Source organism: Chaetodon auriga, chromosome 10 (assembly GCF_051107435.1).
Source record: "Chaetodon auriga isolate fChaAug3 chromosome 10, fChaAug3.hap1, whole genome shotgun sequence".
Taxonomy (NCBI): Eukaryota; Metazoa; Chordata; class Actinopteri; order Chaetodontiformes; family Chaetodontidae; genus Chaetodon; species Chaetodon auriga.
The window spans coordinates 17190439-17212128 of NC_135083.1; the positions used below are offsets into that span (position 1 = coordinate 17190439).

Below are 21690 nucleotides of genomic sequence, written 5' to 3' on the forward strand. Positions count from 1 at the left end.
GCGCGTGCATGCGTGTACCTTATTGTTCCTGCGAGCAGAGGGTTGAACGCGTACAGCCAGTCGTTCATATCTTTCTCGTTGTTGGCCTGCAGAAGGATTCCTCGATGTTTTGTGCACACAGCAAACGTGTTGGGAGTCTGAAAAGAAAGTGTCAAATATTTGTCTTTGGGGTTTTCCATGAGATACAGTAAAGTGCATATGCAAGTTTCTGAAGCAGAAGAGCCAGTTTTTGAAAGCAGAGTAATCACTGTACACGTGCTGTGTGCTTCTTGTGGATGTGCTGATAAACCTGATGCAGTGTGAATGTTATTATTCAACTGCTGGCAGTGACTACCAGGTGCTGAGATGCAGGAATATGCTTGGTGACTTGAGACTCTACCTTGAGCATGGCCTGCTGGTCTTCACTGTACTCCACCTGTGCCGTGGACAGGTTGAGGACACCCCGCTCCACCGGGTCCTTGTCGCTGTTGTAGATGAAGACATAGGGCCGGCGCACTACCACAAAGTGCTTCACCCACGAGTTGGAACGCGGCTCCATGAAGCTTAGGAAACCTTTCTTGGACACGACCGATCTGAAAAAGAGCAAAGTAAAGAGATTAGTTAAAAATCTCTGTCGTGTTTTTCTGCAGAAGAAAATCAGGTTTGTTCCGGTTGAAACCGCCCCGGTTCAGCAGTTCAAATCCAGTCACATCATTTCTGCTTGGATTAGAAAACAGGATTATCTGCTTTTTTTGGGGGCCGTGAGATGCATCTCATATTGACTTTTTGTAAATCGCATTGCTGCACATAAAAGTGAAAAGAAAAGCCCTCGGACTAAAATAACAGCAAAAGAGCGAACATGTCGGCACACACCCTGGCCTCATTTCCTCAATATCAGGCACCAAGTTGAGGAACTCGTTCTTTCCAGCCCGCGCTAGGTAGGAGGTCTCCAGAGTGGGAACCATTGGGAAGTTTTCATAGTCTGAGCAGGAGGGACTGGAGGCACGGGAACTGTTCTCTGGGGTCCTTAAGAACAAAGTACACCAAGTTAGCATCATGGTGACAACCTGCCACTAAACCCAATCAACACATTTGAGTATGAAAGTTAGTTTGGCCCCAGCACTCGCAATACTTCACACAGACACCGACAGACATTCAGACAGAATATATGAGTTAAAGGTTTACTTCTGGTCTATGGAACCACAGCGGGAGTCAGACAGAGAAGGGCAGGTGGAGGAGGGGGTGAGGGTGGCGCTGCTGAAGCTGGTCACTGATGGGTCACGCCCCATTGGTGAGATGTCAGACAGCTGAGGAAAAAAGAGCAAGACACATTTGTTCAACACACTGTTTCACTACTTTTACAGCTATGTGAGAACTGCTGACATTCAGCAGAATTGAGTGGACTTTAAAATGTATGATATAGTTAAGAGTATTTGAAGTGGCCATTACTCACCTTGCAGTCACTGATACTGTTGACCACTTGGTTGTATTCACTGTTGAAGGTATGTGTGAGGAGGCGCAGGCACTACAAGAGAACAGAGGTGAGACTGATCTGTTCACAGTGGAGGAGGAGAAGCAGCTGTTGCCAGTCACAGTAATACAGTAACAGTGAATTTGCGCTCACCTTCGTAGCCAGCTCCTTCTCACGATCCACCAGGCTCTCGATGTCGGCCGAGTCGTAACCGCTGCTCTCGCTGGGCGTGATGGCGCTTTCAAAGGTGGTGCTGGAGATCTGCGAGGAGATGGAGGTGGAGGTGGACAGGGTGCCTGAGCTCATGCTGGGGGACAGCGACTCGCTCAGGGACTTGGCGGTGGGAGTTGGTCCAACGGGAGGTGCGTCCCCGAGCTTGTCCCTCAGCAGGAGCAGGTGACGGGTCTTCTCCACCTGGACAGACGACACAGGCGGGGTTAGATATAAGTTCTGCTTCAGTTGTTAGAAGACATTTTTTGAAACGAAGGGTTTCTCTCAGACAGGAACATGGTAAACAGGTCAAAATAGGTGACTGTAGTGTTTAAGGACCCACCTCATGCAGCTGCTCCATTTTCTCCAGCTCCCATTGGTGCTCCAGGATGAGGCTGTCTCCTCTGGGCCTCCAGCCGGCCAGGTTCTCCTCTCCACGCACATAAGCCACTGACGTGTCCAGGACCTTCCTCCTCCTCCGCTGCATCCCTGCTCAGGACCAAAGCACTCATGAGAATAAAGCTCTCGGAGAATTCGTGACAAACCGGCAGCTTGTCTTAAAACAGATTTTGAGTCTGCTCACCTGGGCTTCCAGTGTCAGACATCTTGCACAAGCTCAGCTCGTAGATGCCAGTGACTCGATTGCTGCAATGAAGCCGGAGAGGAGATTTAAGTAAATATAATGTGATCCAGCTGTCTTTACTGTGGGGAAATGGCCACAATATTAGAATCTGAAGTCTTATACCAGTCAGGGGTTTTTGAGTATCCACTCCCAAAGAGGTTCCTGAGGGAACGTGGAGGGGAGATCTTTGCGTCTCGGGAGTAGAAGACCATGCAGATGTCTTTGGTAATAATAGCAGGCTGGATGCAATGGTCCAGCTGTGAGGACGAGAGTGTATTAGCTGTGTTGACTTCCAGAGTGGTGAAATAAAGAGCTCAATGCAAAAAAGGCACAACACAGAAGAACGATGCCTGACCTCCAGATATGCAGACAAGGTCATATAGATCTTCTCTCCATAAGGAGTGACTCGGTTGAGCAGAAGGGAGTTGTGCAGGGAGCTGTCCCACACTGCCTCGAAGCGGTAGAAAGTCCTGAAGGTGGAAAAAAAAAGAAGAATCTTCAGTTGATGGACAAAATTACAAATGACCTTACATAGTTTTACCTCCTATAAAGCCCCAGTCAGTGCTTTACAAACAACAGAGATTGTAGGATGTGTGTGGAAACAAGAGAAGTGATTAACCTACAAGAAAACAAGTGCAGTGACTGAAGTGGCCCTCACACTTATTCCTAATCATGACAAGATGTGAGAAAGCACACCGAAGTGAGAGCTTGACAATAGACACAACGTGATCAGTAGTTAACAGGAGTGTCAGGAATGTGCCCATTACAGCGAGCTGTGTGTGTGACAGACAGGTAAGCAGAATACAGGGTTTATATGTGTGGCTCTGACGTATATGTGCAGATGTGTAAACTAAAAGGAATACATTCATTTACTGCTATTTTACAGCGTATTGTTTAAAAGATCCGTGTCCACCTGCTCTTTAAAATGACTGCTTGTGAGGCTTTCAGGGTTTATGCTGTTCCAGTCTTTGGCAGCAGGGGGCACTCTTACCAACAGACTGGGAGTCAGATCTGCCCTGTTGGTGCCTCAATGGCCTTGGTTGTTACTGACTCACACAGTGAATAACAGCTGAGAGAAAGCATTCATTTGGAATATGGGCACCACAGAAGATCAACATACCATGACACAAAGTGATACAAAAAAGAGGGCTTGCATTTGCATGTAAGCTTGCCTTTATTCATTCATAAATAATTTGGATGATTGATGCAAAATATTGATGTAAATAAAGGCAGGCCTAATGCAACATGTCAACAAAAACACAAAGTGGGGAGAACTTATTTCTATGAATCTATCAGACTGAAGAGAAGCATAAAGGTCTTTCACAGAAGGAGCCTTATGTTCTCTGGTCACTGGTACCTATCAATATCCTTATCAATAGAAAGCCTGAGCACATTCAAGAGTCCAGCCGCAGCAGGAGGAAAAAGAGAGTGCACAGACAAAAAGAGAGAAGCACAGAGAGTCAGGCAACAGAGACAATGGAGCAAATTAACAGCAGTGAAAATGGGAATGGTCATGCAATGAGTCCACTCTGCCTTCAGCTAATATAAAGAGGGCACACACAGACAGATGCTGGCTGACACGGTTTGTAAACGGTCTCAGAGCAAAAGAAATCAACCATGACAAAATAACTGATTTGACATTTGCTGCGTAAAAAAGAATATGAGCAGAATGTCAGCAGCAAACCTTGAGGTAGTACCAATAAATCAATGGACTGACACCTTGAAGTGTTGTGTCTACTGAACATACGCTGGATTTAAGAGGCGTGCGGGCGTTTCAGCTACCTGTTGGAGTTGTGGGACGACTTGATGTTCTTGGCAGAGATGATGTTGAGAGACAGGACGGCATCGGCGGCGCTCTCGTCCACTTCAGCCTTGTTCCTGATGCGACCTGATGGTGAGACACAGAGCAGCACAACATGTCAACATCCTGTCATCACAAGAGCTCAAAAGACTTCTTCTGATGGAATATAAATGGCTACTACAGCAGTCATAATGTCACATTGTCCAGAGGCAAGACTCCAACCACATGGCTGTTTACTCATGAGCCTCTCTGGATAAGAGTGTCAGCAGCTGAAAGTCTCAAATGTGAAATGTAATTATTTTGGCCATCAGCCACAGCTACACTATAAACTGCTTAAAGAGAGAGGCAGCCTGAAGCCAAACAAACACAAGTCCCCAGACTGGAATCAGGACTGAGGAACCAGTGAGAAACATTTCCAGTACTGACCCACAAACTATGTTCTCTTTGAGACAATGAAAGGTGTCATATCGTATTGTCAGGCTATCCACTGACTCTGCTGTGAAAGAGGAAGCAATCATGAAGCAACACTCTCTTCTACAGTGAAACAGCAGTGTTTGTGTCTCTGGTGCCTGTTTGCTGTAGAAAGGTAGAACTAGTAATCCCTGAGGGATGACCGCTCACCCACGACCAGCTCGCGAACGTCCTTCCAGTGGAGCTCGCTTCCCTTCTCGTGGATGAGAGTCACCGTGATCCTTCGCTGGATCCCCTGCAGCGCAGATGACAAGAGCTTAGGATCAGAGCAGAATTAAGCCTCTAAATGTTTCTTAGGCAGAAGAAATGTTGTTTACTGGTTTACAAGAAAGAAAGTCTGATGTTGGTTGGAATGGTGTAGATCTCCAGTACCTGGTGCAGTAGGTAGGTGCCATGGCAGGGCAGCCCTCCGCTGTGATCCACTACAGCTGGGATGTACCTGTGGAGGGAGGGGGGTCACACTCAGCCTGAATGCTTTTAACAACACATCACATGTTATTCATTCAAAAATAAGATATCCACCAGTTTACACTTCTTATTGTTTATATGCTGCTAGAATATGCCACAGTAGAGCCCCGTTATACTCAGGCTCTCTGTCCTAAACTGAGGCCTATAAAACTCTCATTGAACTTGTCACATTAGGCCTTTTCTGTGTTTGTGTGGACACTCACTCTCCGGTGGGCTCCAGCTCGCTGATCTCAAACCAGACCAGCAGGTCGTATTTGCTGACACACTGACCCAGGTTGGACTTTGTGATGGTGTTCAGCTTGGTGGCTGGAACTGACACACACACACACACACACACACACACACACACACACATAGTTTGAATATCAAAATTTGCAATTTACCTTAATTTCACTGGGAACTCATGAAAATAATGGATAGACTACAAAGTAATATTTATCTGTTGAGTCACTATCTACTGCTGACAATGATGATTGAGCCTATGGCCTCCTGATGGAGGCCCTTGCAATTACAGTGCTATGCACTTGGTGTCTGTGGTGACATTCCCAGAAAGAAAAACAAGTGGTGTACATTTAGTGACACGTTTTCCATCACCCAGCAGTGGTCGGCGAGGGCAGGCGGAGCTATCGCAGCAGACTTGCTCTTCAACTCGTGCGTGAGGTGGCGTATAATTACTGTCTCAGAAGCCACTTTTCACTGTCATGTGTACTGGGGACTTTGAATTGTTATGCAGGCATGGTGCTGACTTCTAATTGATTGACATGACATCACACAGGCGCCACTAATAGGATGTCTGGGAAGTGAGGTCCAGAAACACACCTGCAATTACTGCTTATCACCATAGGTGTCGCCATAGAGCACAAAACAGAGATCTTCAAGATTGTTATTTTAACCTATGAATTGGATTTAGAGAGGGAGGCTGGATATAAACACACTGCTGACCCTGGACACTGAGCCTTTAGCCCACACACATATACTGTGATACCAATATTTAAAGAATGTGTTAATCATAACACATGATGGCCCATTGCTACTGAAATAAGATGGACACAGAAAAAAAGGCGACACATCATCTTCCACAGTTGCAGGTACTGAGACGTTATGAGGGGCTAAATCACAGATTACACTACCGCTGACAGCCCCCTGCTGTCTGACACACATCAGGATTATGTTCCTGTTGAAACAGGCTAATCTCTGAGGCACACAGCTACATTCATTTGTGTTAAAATGAACATTATTCCACATGAAATCTACCGTAATTGGACTGCAGCTGAACCTATAAAGACTTAAGCCTCTGGATTCTGATTTATGCTGTGAAAGCAATGTCAATGATCTTCTGTGATGATGATGAATACTCACTTTATCATTTGGCTCAATATTCAGCGTATGCAGCAGATTTACCTGAAGGAGTCAGCTCAGGCCAGTTTTGAACGACATGAGGAGGGTTGGACTGATCTGACTGGACCGAAAAAGACCTGCAGCGAGGTGCAGCACACACAACCACTGCAGAGCTCTATCGTACTACTGCCTGCAGTCACAGAGCACAACAGGGGCAAAGCACAGCGCTAGTCTAATCACTACAACACAGGTGCATCTAATGCCTGGTCTGTTAGCTACTATAGTGTCCGCTGTACCAACCATGGTGCCTGGGCACAATTAGCACAGTGTCATTAGACACTGGGAGGAATGGGAAATGTGAGAGCTGGTCAGCCTCGTCCTCCAGACTGGCCACAGCGGAGGAAGCCAGGGCGTTGGCGTGCTCAGACAGTGTGTCCAGCACTTTGCCATTCACATAGCTGCTCATGAGGTAGCGGACCAACTCTATCTTTCGGGTATGGTCTGGGGTTTGGATGCATGATATTACACGAATGGTGAGAAAGATTGGAGGAGATGTGTGAAAAAGGAGATGTGGAAGAGGGAGGGCAGAGTTGGATAAGAGGATTATGGTTGGTGGAAGAACGATTAAATAGGAAACAAAAAAAATCCAGAGGAAGCGAGAAATGAGAGAAAAGTGGAAGGAAATATGAGGCATGCTGACATCATGAAATGAAGGTGACAGGTGCAGAACAGCTGTTAGGTAAAATGCTTACCTGGTTTAGACAGAGGCATGGGGATAGGATAGTATTTCCTTGACGGTGTCGGAGGACTGTTAAAATAAATGTACAATTAATTAAAACACAGAAAGCAATTCCAAAAATCAAACAGAATCTATATGGTGTACCAAATATGAATTACTGCATTGACAAAACATTTTCTCAAGTGATATCACATCTCCACAGAAGAATTTTCTTCATTTCTTCATTAACCGCACAAACCTGATGAGGTCCTGGCCATGAAGATGAAGCGGGTGCTGCTGGTAGTGGCCGAACACTTCAAACACGATGGGCTTGCTCTTGATGTACTCAATGAAGGACTCTGTGACCTCAACTGAAATCTGCTCCAACAGTGAAAACAAGGTGTTAAAATTTAAATGAAGCTATTGAAGAACAGATTGCTTGTGTGTGTGTGTGTGTGTGTGTGTGTGTATGTGTGTGTGTGTGTGTGTGTGTGCGCACTCACGTTCTGGACGTGGTAAAAGCCCAGTGGAGCTCCCTTGCCGGTGTTCTTCAGAGGCTCGGTGGAAAAAGCCTCATCATGACGATGCAGGAAACTAAGGAAATCACAAGTGAGTGTCAGTGTGTCACACTTATTTATTAACAAGATGAGGGTGTTTCCTCAAAATCTGCATCTTCTCTTTGGTACAAAAGACAGCCAGTGTCAATAACTTTTAGGATTTCATTAACGGAACATGAACGCCATATATTAGTTTCAACAGCATTACCTTTGTTAACAATTCTAATATAAGTGATTATTACTCCATTTACAATGTTACTACTCTATCCTAACAGCCAGAGAAAAGACACCACGTGGGGCACATAAAGGTGTACAGCTGAGTTACTGGAGACTCAATTTTTTGAGGACCGTGGACTCACTTGAACTGGCAGAAGATATCCGCGTACTCAGGTGGGACGCCGTTGGCCTGCAGCACAGTAACACGGAAGGTAAAGATGCTGCCAACCTCCAGCTGACCTGCCAGACCGTCTCCAAGACTCAGTTTGGTCTCTGCAATGTTTCCCAGTTTGAGGTCTGAAGAAAGCCAGAGGGGAAGGTTAAGAGGACTCACGCTGTGATTCAGTGAAAATGATGACTGTGCTCCGTATAATCTGCATATGAATTCTGTGCACTAAACTGGTTTCTGCACATTATCAAGGTTGTGAATTGTAGCAAAAAAAAATCACCCATCAAATAGGCTTTGAACACATTCCTTCACAACGTGAGAACAACTGCATTAGTCTCATTTCCATAAGTACACATTCAAAGTCCCCCTTCGCTTTCAACAGGACCATCTGCCAAGTGTGTTTCCCATTGGGAGGAGAGGTCGAAATTTACGAGTGGAGAGGTGAAGGTCTGGCAGTCGTACCCGTGTCATTGATTCTGTTGAGCTCCTCTGAGGGTGTGATGACCTCTGAACTCTGACCCTGACCCTCCACAATGCGCAGCTCTTCCAGGGACAAGCCAGAGCGGGTCATAACCGTGGAGGGAAAGTCATTCTGATTGGTCAAAAAGGAGACAGATGCAAGAGTAGAGGGAGAAGGACATTAGCATATAGCTGGTGGGGAGGAAAGGAAGAAACAAACCTCCACCTGTGTGAATGCATATCATTGTGTAATACTGGATGAATAAGGCTGAAAACAATATTTGCTCTTTCTTACATATATTCATTATTGAAAAACAAATACGAAAAGAAGAAACTCCGACAAAACACAACTTCTTCTGCTAACTTCAACCCAAATATTATACACCCACTCTCTGTCACACGGAGAAAAAAGTGTGTTTTCAAGTCTGAAGCTACTTTCATCTGACTCAGGGCTTGCCTTTTTGAAGTACTCATCATCAAAGGAGATCTTGGCGGTTCCTGACTGTCTAACTCCTGACCCGTAGTCTGGAGCCTCCTCGTCAGCTGCAAAGAGACAAACCATCCTCTTATCAGGATCTATCGCAGACACAGCTGACTAAATCTGCCAAAGCACATCAAAGGGAATACACAGAGAATCTAAGGACATTTTCTCTTTGGAGAGCTCTTCAAAATGTTTTTATGCTGATATCAGGACGTTAAACCCATGCATTTATCCAGTTATTTAGTTTGAGTGAATGTCAAAAAGATATAAAAGTGCCACATCTGATTATGAATAAGTGTGCTTTTAAGTGCTCCACTACACATAACATATCATACTGTTCCTCTGAAAGTTTGACAAACAGTCGATGATATCACACGTGAGTGGACAGCAGGATGTAACCTGTGCATGAAGATCCAACAGTCTTGCTCATTAGAGACCATCATTAATTACTCACCAGCTACAGCCTGAACCCCCACACGCAGGAAACCACGCACCTCGCCCTTCTCTGTTACTATAGCAACACGGTGCACCAGTGGTACAGGGTACAGCAGGTTGCTCAGGTACACGAAAGCTCTGAGAGTAAAAAAGGAGGAGAGAGACATGAAAACCTGATTCTGGTGCAGAGTGGAACGACCGCTACGGTCCTTAAATCCAGTTTTTCTTGTTATATAACAACCGTGTTATCTATTGCATTTAATTAAGCCAACCGAAAGCAAATTAGATATCCATTTACTGAACAATGTCTGCCTAGCCACACAGTGACAATTTTCTGATAGCTCTACATTAACTCTCCTTTGACTTAAACATCTTACAATGTGCACAGCGTTTAGCATATTAATGACTACGATAACATACAGTAAAATATTAGTGACAATTTTGTTAAGGAACGAGCAAAACCAAAGAGGCAAAAGAAAATAAAAAAAACAACATGAACATAAACCCATACAAGCTCCAGAGCACTGAAATCAGCAGCAGTTCAAACCATCCACTTTACTGAGTGTATGAAGTGTGTGACAGGGCGATGACAGGTCGCCTGGGATGCAGCAGTGAAGGCTGTGAGAGTGGTTTATTGTGTCCTGTTATGGCGATGTTAGTCTCTCACTCACACGCTCACTGACATTTTGTTTTGTACGACTTGATTTGTTTTGCTGCACCCCCGGTGACATACTCTTTTCTCTGGCGCCACTCCCCTCCTCCTCTCCCCCCTTTTGCAGGCTCAAGGCCAAGGCGGAGGGGACGGATCAATCTGTGAAATCTCTGAAGTCATAGTGACGAAGGTGGCTGAGCTCTGTCTGCTGCAGAGTCCGCTTGGCTTAGAGCCTGCATTGATCTGTCGTCTTATTCTGAGATTGGCAAGCGCCGTTCATTACTTAGCCATGATGTTGACAGCGCTGACGCTACAGCATCGGTACAACGTGTGCTGTGATTTCGAATGCTGCTGCAGCTTATTATTGCATCTTGACAACGAATTAAAACAAATACAAGTAAGCATGATTACTGTCAACTACCAGTGAGTTAATATTAACTACTACAAGAGCAATGTTAAAACAAACAACGTTATAAAACCACATGGTCTTATGTAATGTAATAAATAAAACAAACAAACAATAACACAAGGTTTAAAGGTTTAAAAAAATATGAAATGACAGACAGCTTATCAACTGAGACACAGCAAATCCATGTACTTCACACACACACATGGGAGTTAATGCAGTCGGCACAGTGATGGTGGCGGGGGATGAGACATCATGCGGGGAGGATGTGGAGAGAAAAGGATGGTGGCTTTTCAATTTTTGGGAACTGAGACTAAATTAAAAGTAACTCGTACAAAGGAGGCCTGTGAGCACAGAAGTATGACTAATCACATTAAATCCAAACTGGTCCAATTTATCTCTGCAAAGCTGCTGTGAATACATGATCTGATTCTAAAATTATTCCTTCACCGAGGAGGGCTTTACTGATAATTAATAAGTGATCTGCTTACTGTATTTGCTTTTAAAGACTCTGTTTGCTAGGAACCAAAATAAAACATAAGATTATCTCTTATATCCTACCTACTGCTGCTTTAATATCTACTGAGGCCGGTTGTTGTCTGACCATCTATCATCATATCTGATCATCTATTTCAACACATACTGACCAAGAATTTTCCCTGAAACATATTTTAATAAATATTAATTATTACCATGATGCTGTTTTTTCCTCACCTGCACTCATTAATCTGTATTTCTTCCCTCCCTTTGGTTTACTTTCCTCTATGTCTGTGTAATCACAAATTAACTACACTAGAAAAGCCAGCATCCACCCCAAACTGTCCCAGCCTGTGTGTGGGGGATGTGGGAAGACCACTGGCGGTCACCAACCTTCCCACCAGGATGAACCAGGGGGAGCGGTCATAGAAGGGGTCATGGCCGTCGCTGAAGATGTCCGAGCCTTCCTCTGTGCCGGCATCCGAGCTGGTGTCGTCCACAAACGCCTCGTCGTCAATCAAGTCAGACATCTCGCTCTGGCGCTCGTCCGCCAGCTCGGTGATCTCGGAGTCGGTGGTGGAGAAGGTGGGCGAGGGCGTGCGGTCGGCCAGGCGCTCATTGACACAACCGTGGAAGATGGGGGAGCTGAGAGGTTTGGTAGTTTGGGGACAGTGGCAAGAACCAAGGAGAGGTAACAGCGGAGTAACAGAAGAGTTAAACAGGCCACTGCAGCACATTCAGTATGGCTCAGAGGTGATATTTCACTTTGGCTTTTCACAAATGGTAGTTTTCTACAACAAATAAAATCAAATCACATAAAAAACATAACATGCTTTTGTATCATTTGACCCAACATCAGCTGTACATTCATTGTAAAGATGGCACATGCTCAATTTTTTCCACCTAATGACATGATTAGCTACGTCAAATCAATTGAGAAAATGATTTTTTTCTCATACTTTGAAGCTGCTGAAAAGGCAACAGAAGCAGGTATTACAAGAAGCTGCCAAGTGTCACAGCGGCAGTTTATAGAAACATGACTATTTCATACCAAAATGAAATGCCACTTTAAAAGGATTAACGTATAAAGCTTCTAATGTATGCCGGCTGAAAGAGGATAAAATACAAAATGCTGCAAATTTCCACTTTATCCAAATCCACTATGCTGTTGTGTTTGCTTTTGTATGAACTGGAAGGAATATCAACAGGAGAACAGCAACAGACACAGAACAATGATGCAAGGGATAAACGAAAATGACATAATAAAGGATAAAAAAAAATACAATTCAAAATGTGATGTCAAATAAAATGAATAAATACACAAATGAATGCTGATAAGTGACATGAACTCAAGAGCACCAAAAAAAAAAAACAAAACACAAATGTAACATCAAATTATAAGAATGACAGATTGTTGATGAGAAAAAAAAAATAACACCAGACATAAACAATAAATCATGATGCCCATACATGTGAAATCACTGATACATGTGACTTGAATGACAGAAAAAATGCAATCTGTGTAACATAAATTGACCGTGAAGATGAAACATGGAATGGAAATAAGCAAATGCACCCATTTTAAATAAATCACAAAAGCAGCCATATTGAATGAGTTAACCACAAAGACCAAACGTGTTACTCAGAACTCGAGCAGACCTCAACCACCACAGCACAGGATCCACACAGTTAACGACAGTCACGCATGCAGTATTGTACGTAGTTCTTCTGCAGTTGCGATACATACCTGCCCACAAGCTTAAACCAATGGAAGCGGTCATAGAAGGGATCATTTCCTGTCAGACTGCCCTCACCCTCCTCCTGGTTCGTGGAGGCCATTTCTCCAGCCCGGTCATACATCTCTCTCATCTGGTCCAGCCTCTGCCTGCAAATGACGCCAGAGTGCACTTAACATTAACAAGAAGCAGAGGGAGGATATACGGCTCACGTAATGGCTGGAAGGAAGGGATGCAGCTAGATGTCAGTCTGACAACAAATCCACCTAAACCAGAACTAGTTCACAGTGTGGAACGGGCATTACTTGAGTTTATCCAGGGACCAGTAGTGTGTGGCTCCATTCTTCAGGTCCTGAACCTCTACGGCCACCACGGTGCGGGGGAAAGGCCTGGAGTCGCGCTCTTTCTCTGGCTCTGGCGACAGGAGCTCCGGGGGCAGCGGAGAGTACAGCGTGTCTGTCAACAGGACAAACTGGAACTGGACCTGAAAAATGGGAGAGGTGGTTGGGAAGCGAACAACAGAAGGACGACAAACAAGGTGAAGAAAAAACACAACAAAAATCTAGTATGAGAATCCAGTCTGATCAGGATCAGGACTTTGAACCTTTTATTCAAGATCTGCTGTCTCACTGTCTTTTGTAGCCTGTTCTGTTTTACTGCAGATACACCAGAGACGATACGGCAAGGTTGAGAGGTCAAACAAATCCATACAACCCTCCATTTTGTGGCGTCTCTCCTCCCAGCATCCTCTGGGGGAAAATGCTAAACCAATTAACAACAGTGGACATAAATCACAGAGGAATAAAATGTGAAACCTGAAAATGTCTTTGTGACAGATGACTGATCGCCAGTATCAATATGTTTGCCTCAAACTGGACAACAATATAAATCACACTGGTCTCCTGATGGGGAAGGTGGACCACAGCAGACCAGCTTTTGATTTATAACAAATGTTATTTCTCTGTGTGACGAGTCAACACCCGGCTCTGTATGACTTAAAGAACAGCCTTCTGCATTATCTAAAAACACTGAGATCCCAGTTTGATACATTGTCAGCATCACAGGCTGAATGGAAATCTCAGTCAATCCTGTGATGCCTTTCATGACATCATCACGCCGTCATCTCACTCCGCAGTCGAACCTGATCGCCATGAGGGTCTTAATGTGGCTTCCAGGAGAGTACGCACTCATGAGTAGAGCACTCATTTTTTTATTTTTATCATCTTTTATGAGTCTTTCTTTACCCTCTAAGCTAGAAAACCTGACTTCAACCAATGCTAGACTACTATCAAGTCAACTGAGATCATTTTTTACTGACTTTCTTCTTGAGCTCGACACTGATGGCGTTGGCCTCCTTCAGGTAGACGGCGTTTCCCCACAGCTGGTCACGGAGGGAGGTGAACTGATGGTACCTCCACTTCCTGAAGGCCCACTGAGCCAACTCAAACTCATGCTGAGTCCACGGCACTGCAGGGAGACAGCACACAGAGGTGACGTTAACATGCACATACACATTAACACAAGCACGACACAAACGCACATAAAACCAAACAGGATCATACCAGTTTTACTTGTTTTAGCCCAACCACAAATCTACTGTGCTTTACATTATTGCCTGCAGTTTTAGGTGATCCATCAAGTCTTGACACCTTTATTTTAAGTCAGTATTTCGAGCAAGCAGTGACTGTGCTGAAACCCTTTCTGTTGTAATGTGTTCAAGAAGCTCCAACCTCAGAATTAACTGAGTTGAATACAGAAAAGCATTAAATTCACAAGCGCTTCAGACCAACAGGCAGCAAATGTGAAAAATGAGTTGTTCCTTGTTTAAAGCCACAGTCCATCATCCAAATGCAAAGAAAAGTTTCATCTCATCACCATTTCAAATTCAGAACACATGACCAGCACCTGCTCTCTACTTGATTAACAACAGTTTTGTAAACACGAGGGCAAAAAAAGTGCATTTGTCCTTATTTGGTGGAAATGTGTTTACTGTGGTGGGATTCTGTGAGTTCACTGTCGTACTGTACTGAAAACCATGGAAGCCAGCGGCCCATGCTGAAAGGCTGCTTGCTTTGGAACAGTGCTGCTGGTTAATTACAGGCTAATTGTGGTTGATGGGCTTAAACATGAAAAACTATGAATATGGTCCTTTAGACTTCAAGTGAAATGTTTCTTAATTATTATTAGTAGGCTGTATTTCAAAGGAATTAGAGGATTTATTACTTATGGACTAGTTTGACCCTGAATGAGTAATTAGTATGATGATATTAACAGGTTTTAATTAATCTGAATGAAGTTGTTACTACATTCTTTTGATGATAAAACTGAAGATACTATACGCACATCCCAGTAGTTTGGGCTCTGGACAGAAAATGTGGAAGAAAACATTTTTAGATTTGGATATTTTTTTGGGCTTAAATACAGGAAATACACAAATATCTGCAGGACTGAAGATTTACAGTACACACCTTCCTCCTCCTCTTCCTCCTCCAACTCCTCTTCATCCGGTGTCTCGGCTACCAGAGAAATAGTCTCCACCTGTTTCTGAAGTTCCTGCAATTTGCTCTCGTACACCTGGACACCAACACACAGGGGGACAGAGAACATGGACAACTGTCCATCAGCCGCAACACCAGGTGAGCTCAGCCAGCCGTCTCACCACATTTCAACCCAGCACACAGGATTGCATTAGGATTACTACACATTCTCCATTTTTGAAATCCATAATATGACCAGAGTTACACATTAATGACAAATACTGAAGACTCTGGATACTGGTCCAAGTGATGCACTGATAATGTGGCATGAAAGTGGGTTTACAGTCAGAATATAAACTGTGTAAGGTGTGTGAGATGTTGAACAGTGTCCAAAAAACTGTGTGTAATACATTAGCAGTCAAAGCTATGGATTTCTTGAAATCTGTGAGGATAAAATATTTCACGCAATCAATTCATGTCTGCTGTCACTGATAAAACCTAAGACTCGATCCAAAACTAAACGCAGAAATAACTGAGAAGCTCTGTTCAAAAAAGTTAATAATAAGCAAATAATAAATACTTTGAATTTCTACTTGTCATTGAGTTTTTTTTTTTCTTCTAAAATTAGAACACAATGTCCTGGAAATGAAACTTCATGAAACAATGAAAGAACTTATATTTGGAGAGAAAAGGCGAGAGTGGAAGATGAGAGGTGTTGGTAGAAGCTGAGTCAACTGTAATCCAATGAGGGGCGCCATCATCATCAGAGCAGGACAGGCTGTGGTCCCGATGACCTCATCCTGTTTGTTCAGTGTCTTGTGGGAAGACAATGCAGCCTTTTCATTTGCCGTTAACCTCCTCCCTGCTGAGTTCCTACCAACAAGCTAAAAGCTGAGTTCTCTCCCTTCAGTCAATCTTTGGAAATCCAGTAAGCAACTTCTACTGAGTGTAGTTACAGAGTCTGCGTGGGGCTACTGTTGTGACACAATGAATACCATAATGCACCATGTAAATATATTGTACTTGAAGCGTTTTCAAAACATGAATATTCTCAAATAAATAAATAAAGATGGAAAGTGCTACATTTAATGCTAAAAGGCACGTTACTGGAATGAGGTAAATGCCATGAAATCCACATGTGGGACATTGTCATGATGTAGCGCTGAATGATAACGTATTCTGCAACTTCTAGGAATAAAATTCTGTTCTACTTTGACTACTTTCAATGTTTTAAAAACAGCTGTCCCATATGCTCTCTCCTGTGTAGTGCATGCATGTAGGGATCTGATACTGTCTCTAAACTGGTTCTACTGGTTGAACAGCAGTAGAAAAACAAATACCACCCATATACTATAACAAATAACTGCACTTGGAGCATGTCATTTTATTTCAGTCATACTTTGAAAATAAACCTCCAGCAACACAGGGATTCAGTTTATGCTTTTTTTTTTTTAACCTGCGAACACAGTTGTTCACATGCTTACTGTATGTTTGCACAAAGTGCTTGATTAAGGAGCAACACAACATGGTACACAGCCACAAGGAGGCACTTGATACTGCAGATTCAGAAAGCAGACGTACAACACTCAGACACTTTGAATTGAGACCCAACACTGACACAGAGTATGTATATTTCAAAAGAACAGTACACTGTACATTGTCCATTTGATGTTGTATACTTTCCAGCTTACCCGGTCACCATCAGCACCTCTAGTGCATACATTAAATAACACGTGTTAATGGAGCATCTATTAGGCATGAAGAAGTGTAAGCAAATGCATGCTAAGATAGTCAAGGTCATGAGGCGTAGGGTGGAAAGGCTAGACTTGCATATGTCATTATATCATTTGGTTTTGTTACAGCATAGTAAGGCAGAATATATACTGTCAAAACTAATAGTAGAAAACACAGAAAATCATTTCATCATTCATTTTTTTTGAAAGTCCTCAAAGGTCTCTCCCATGCCGCTGAGTGTCACTGCTTCTCTTAAATGATCTGAAGGCCATCTGGTATTGAAATGTAATAATTAATGGGTTCTTTTAAAGCTACGAATGCAGCAAGGCAAAGACAGATTGACAAGCAGACTCGCTGCTTATTCAAATACGCATCAGCTAAAGCACACAGACAGAGACGGAAAAACCCGACGTGTACGACTGATTTCATGGACCACCAATCTGACGTATCCAGGTTGTGAGAGTATGTGGCATTTCATGCAGCTAAAACGAGCCAGTCCTCAAAATCTCCTTTGACATGGAGAGTTCTCCCGAATGGCATTATGCAAACGCTTCAAGTCCTTGTCCTCCCTCCAACATTTTTTAAGGCGAGTCTTTGGGAACCATGACAACAGTCTGTAGGACATCCAATCGAAACACGGTGAACTCTGTGCTTACTCAGTGAACCACAAACCCAGAATGTAATTCTAAGGCTCAGCTCGTGATCTGTGGTTTACACAGGAAGAGAAGGGAAATGATTTTGAACATGCTGGACTGGTTACTGTGGAACTCTGATAAAATGTTGTGTCTCCTAGCATTTCAGCACAGCGATTTATATATTTGACAGGGTCTTTAGTAAACTCCAGGGCTCTGAGAGAATCACTAATCAAATCATTCTGGAGAGAAATATACCAATATATAAAATATGGGTCATTTGTAAGGTTTTCTTTATGTGGAGAGTAACTTATTGCTTAACATTAACATGTGTCTTAGCTAATTCTACAGCATATTTATGACTTCAGGAAGTGCAAAATGCTGAAATACGAGCAGGTGGCAGTTATATATTTGAAATACATCAAAAAAAGAATATTTAAGCTTCAAAGATTAAGTGGCTTTCTAAGAATTTGAATAAATCAGTATGTTATTAATAAAAAGTTAGTTTGGTTAGATAAGTCATGAGGTTTCCTTTGCAAATGTTAGCTGAACCCTTGTGCACGAGTTCTGAATTAAAAAGAAGGGAAAGAAAAATGTTGCACAGCAGGATTAATGCAGTCAGTGCATAAAAAGGCACTTTTGAATACTACTGTCTTTGACCACTATTTCAGTCTATTGAAAAGGCAGTCACACAATCAAGTAGTGCATCAAGTTATTCCATAATCAATCATACTGGTCTTCTGATTCCGGATCTAGGCCAATGATGATTTATGACAGAAATGTTTTGAGGTACAACACAAAAATGTAAAATTGCAGAAACTGATTCTTCCATCCTAACAATCAGTTACATGGTACATTGAAAGAAATAAATATTGAGTGTTTTTATGTTCCTAATTTGGGCTACAACAACAACAACAACAACAACAACAACAACAACAACAACAACAACAAAAGTCTAAATGAAAATTAGACACCTCAATGTGTTTATACTGTAGTGGCTAAAAACATTCATCATAAATCAATACTAATACTAAAATGGCACAGATGTAAACTCAGAAATTCAGCCATGAAGATAATTTTGGCAAATCAAAGCATGATTGATGAATTGTCACACATGTTGAAAACTGAAAAAAAAAAAAAAAAAAAAAAAAAAAAAGTCCCTTTATCATCTGTTGGCTTCAATTCCTTATGACAGCTCTCCCAACACTAGTGATGACAGCGCACACAATGCAGCAAAAACTGATAAAACGGCTTAAATGATGATGATGATGATGATGATAAAATGTCTTTTTTATACAATACAATACTTTTGGGTGAACCAATGACACAATGATCAAGTGCAAAAGTCACAGTCAGTCTTAGCTGTTTGTCTCACATGATTGTGAACTGTTGTGATCTGTAATGTGTTTGCCTACTAAAAGTATATCGAACTAGTTCCTCATTCCACAAGTCCCACTCAGACTGTCGTCTCTCTGCTGGCTTTTAGATTAGGAGCAGACATTTGCCTGCGCATTCGCGGAGGTGCCTGAAAGTTGATTGGATGGTTGGCGTGGTCATTGTGATGGTACTGCTGGTAGCCATTGAATCTGCCATCCGTATACATCATGCTATTATAGTGGCAAGGGTGCTGTTGATGGTGTGGCTGGGGATGTGCCGGCTGGTTCGGATGGTGGCGGGGCTGATAGAAAGCCTGCGTATGCCTCCTATTGCTTTCAGACTGCTGCAGTGACTCCATGGAGCCAGAGGGCCGCTGGCGGTGATTAAAAGAGTTGCTGCGGCCTCGTTCATGGGGCTGCTGATGTTGGTTGTTCCTATGGTTATGTCTGTGACCCTGGCTTAAACCTTGTTCCAAGTCTTTGCTCCTGTGCTGGACCGATGGGCTTTGCAATGGGGGGTTGATCTGAATAACTGAAGCAGCCATCTGCTCTCTAGATTGTACTCCTTCTTCAGCCTCGATTTCTCCTTCTTCCGCTACCGCTTCTTTAGGCACCTTTAGCTCAATGACCTGCTCATCTGTAATTATGATATGAGTGCCAGGGCTCCATGAGTTGCGGTGCTTCGGGTTACTTTTGAAAGGGAAGCGTAGCTTGCGGTCTTCTGGAGGAATAAAGCGATGTGGTCCGGTATTCCGGCGGAGCTGCTTGGAGATCTCTTGTTGCTGAAGGTTCTTGAGGCGTAACTGCTCTTGACGCATCCAGCGCATGTGGCTTCCTCGCCTTAGGGTAGAGTCATCTCCTGCACTTTCGCATGTTTGTGTATCTACATCCTCTGCATCAGACTTTGGGGGAACAGGAGGTTTTGCTTCTCGAGGGCTTGGAGCTATGGCAGCACTTGTACAGGTGGCCATGCTAGGAGGCTTTTCTTGTCCCTCTGGGGTGATGAGTGGAAGGACTTTTTCCATTTTAACCATCTTGTTCCTGAGAGCACGGATCTCCTCATCCTTCATGTTATTCTGTTTCTTCACCTCGTGCAAGATGTCCTCAAGTTTATCTATGTGCACTTTTAGGTCATCCATGACAACCCCTCCTGGTCGAGAACCATTGGTAATGACATCCTCAATGCGCTCATCACCGACCCCGACTGTGTCCCAAACATCCCGAGCCACTGCTCTCCACGAGTCCCGCTCGTTGGGGTCCTTCTTGCTGTAGCTTGCACAGAGCTCCTTCATCTTTACAATGGCCAGTGCCTCAATTTCCTGCCGTGTGTGACGGAAGTCATTGAGTGCCACTTCATAGCAGATTTCTTTGACTGCCTGGATCTTCAGGTCAGAGATGGTTACCCACTTCGAGTCCTTGGTGATGCGGCGCCGCTGAGGGATCTGGTACATTTTAACTGGCTCTCGTCTCTTGCCACTGCTGGGGAGTCCACACTTTTTCACTATGGTCTGTAGCTTGCTGGGGGGCAGCTTTTCCCTCAAGGAAGTGATCAGCCTCCAGCTCTCTTCACAAGACCTCTTATCAGAGTCATCCCCACTATCAGAATCTCCATCCTTGAGAAAACAACACAGGAAACAAACCAAATGGTTCCCAAAAAAGGAGAAATTAAAATGGGAAATCAAAGAGAGGATGAAAGGATGTTTTTTTTTTTGTTTGTTTTTAAAAAAAGAATGAATAAAGGTATGAATATGCAACATGGGAACTTCAACCATGAGTAAGGTCAAAGTTAAATCAGAATATAATTCTTCGCTTAGACAGAATTTTGCAGTTCAGAATTTTGAGAGTTAGTCGACTATTACACTGTGACTATGTTATCTAAATAGTTTGCATACATCATTACTATACAAGATGTATGGCAACATGCAGTTCCCAGAATTATGCACATTCCCAGAACATTGTTCAAAATAAAGATAGAAAAACAAATGAAAATCCAACTAACAGTGGCTTCCATTGACTTTCTTGTCAGTTTGTCGTTGTCATATTTTCTCTGCTGAAATGGTGTTAGGGATATGAATAAATTTATCTTCATTACAATGTTCACTTGTTATAAAAACAAGGCTTTTCACATCTCTGAGATGGGGATATCAGCTTTTACAATACTGTTCCCGATGTTGCATATTGATATTAAAAGTAAAGGCAAAGCATGTCTATTATGATTAGAAAAGAAATATCAATAGAGGATAGTTGCTGATTGGAGCACTTCTGTACTATTTTGTGATATTCCTCTTCTTAATTGAAAATTTTGTGATTTGAAAGTTGGATCCGAACACATCCTACAGTGGCATGCATGTAGATGGATTTTGGAGCTTTCCCCCTTTAGTCCAGAAGGTTTGAGTGGCTTTAGTATTAGCGGTGAGTTAGAAGACAGAGTGTTCTTGCAGTTGATCAGAAAGCCAGTAGAGAGAGGAGAGGCAGAAGTGAGGGTAAGTGTTAATCCACTACAAGAAAGATGTTAGTTGGAAAAAAAATGCAGTTTCTCATTTTTTTTGTAGACAAAGTACATTACAGATCACAACCATTTGGTACAGATAATTCAGGTCTTGTGTATGATACTGTATCTATGGCTAGAATTGCACATGTTGGGAGTCTGAACCCTATGCCTGTAGCTCTGCACATAAAACCACCAGAGTATAGAAGAGGTCTGTGATTCACTGATTCAGCTGTAAGCAGTGCTAACTCTGTTGTTGACCCATGTCCTCAGTGTGCTACACAGATGCCAGGAAAGGCTAGCAAACAGAGGTAGCC

At 43.2% G+C, this 21690-nt stretch overlaps 1 protein-coding gene across 21 annotated transcripts in view; it reads right to left on the reverse strand.

Moving 5' to 3' along the window:
* kif1b (kinesin family member 1B) overlaps positions 1 to 21690 on the reverse strand; it is a 56585-nt gene that overhangs the window by 3500 nt on the left and 31395 nt on the right. For 6 of the 21 annotated variants that reach the window (XM_076740724.1, XM_076740722.1, XM_076740723.1 and 3 more), the window contains 26 exons: positions 15135 to 15240; positions 13985 to 14133; positions 12972 to 13150; positions 12678 to 12815; positions 11324 to 11575; positions 9415 to 9533; positions 8937 to 9022; positions 8483 to 8612; positions 7995 to 8148; positions 7582 to 7672; positions 7338 to 7456; positions 7113 to 7168; positions 5226 to 5334; positions 4927 to 4993; positions 4705 to 4789; positions 4065 to 4170; positions 2638 to 2752; positions 2406 to 2539; positions 2244 to 2305; positions 2004 to 2149; positions 1604 to 1864; positions 1433 to 1504; positions 1165 to 1286; positions 853 to 1005; positions 380 to 572; positions 19 to 137 (listed from right to left, as the gene is read on the reverse strand). In XM_076740724.1, the coding sequence (XP_076596839.1) occupies positions 19 to 137; positions 380 to 572; positions 853 to 1005; positions 1165 to 1286; positions 1433 to 1504; positions 1604 to 1864; positions 2004 to 2149; positions 2244 to 2305; positions 2406 to 2539; positions 2638 to 2752; positions 4065 to 4170; positions 4705 to 4789; positions 4927 to 4993; positions 5226 to 5334; positions 7113 to 7168; positions 7338 to 7456; positions 7582 to 7672; positions 7995 to 8148; positions 8483 to 8612; positions 8937 to 9022; positions 9415 to 9533; positions 11324 to 11575; positions 12678 to 12815; positions 12972 to 13150; positions 13985 to 14133; positions 15135 to 15240 (3323 nt within the window). The other 15 variants (XM_076740717.1, XM_076740732.1, XM_076740716.1 and 12 more) reach the window with 8 other exon arrangements.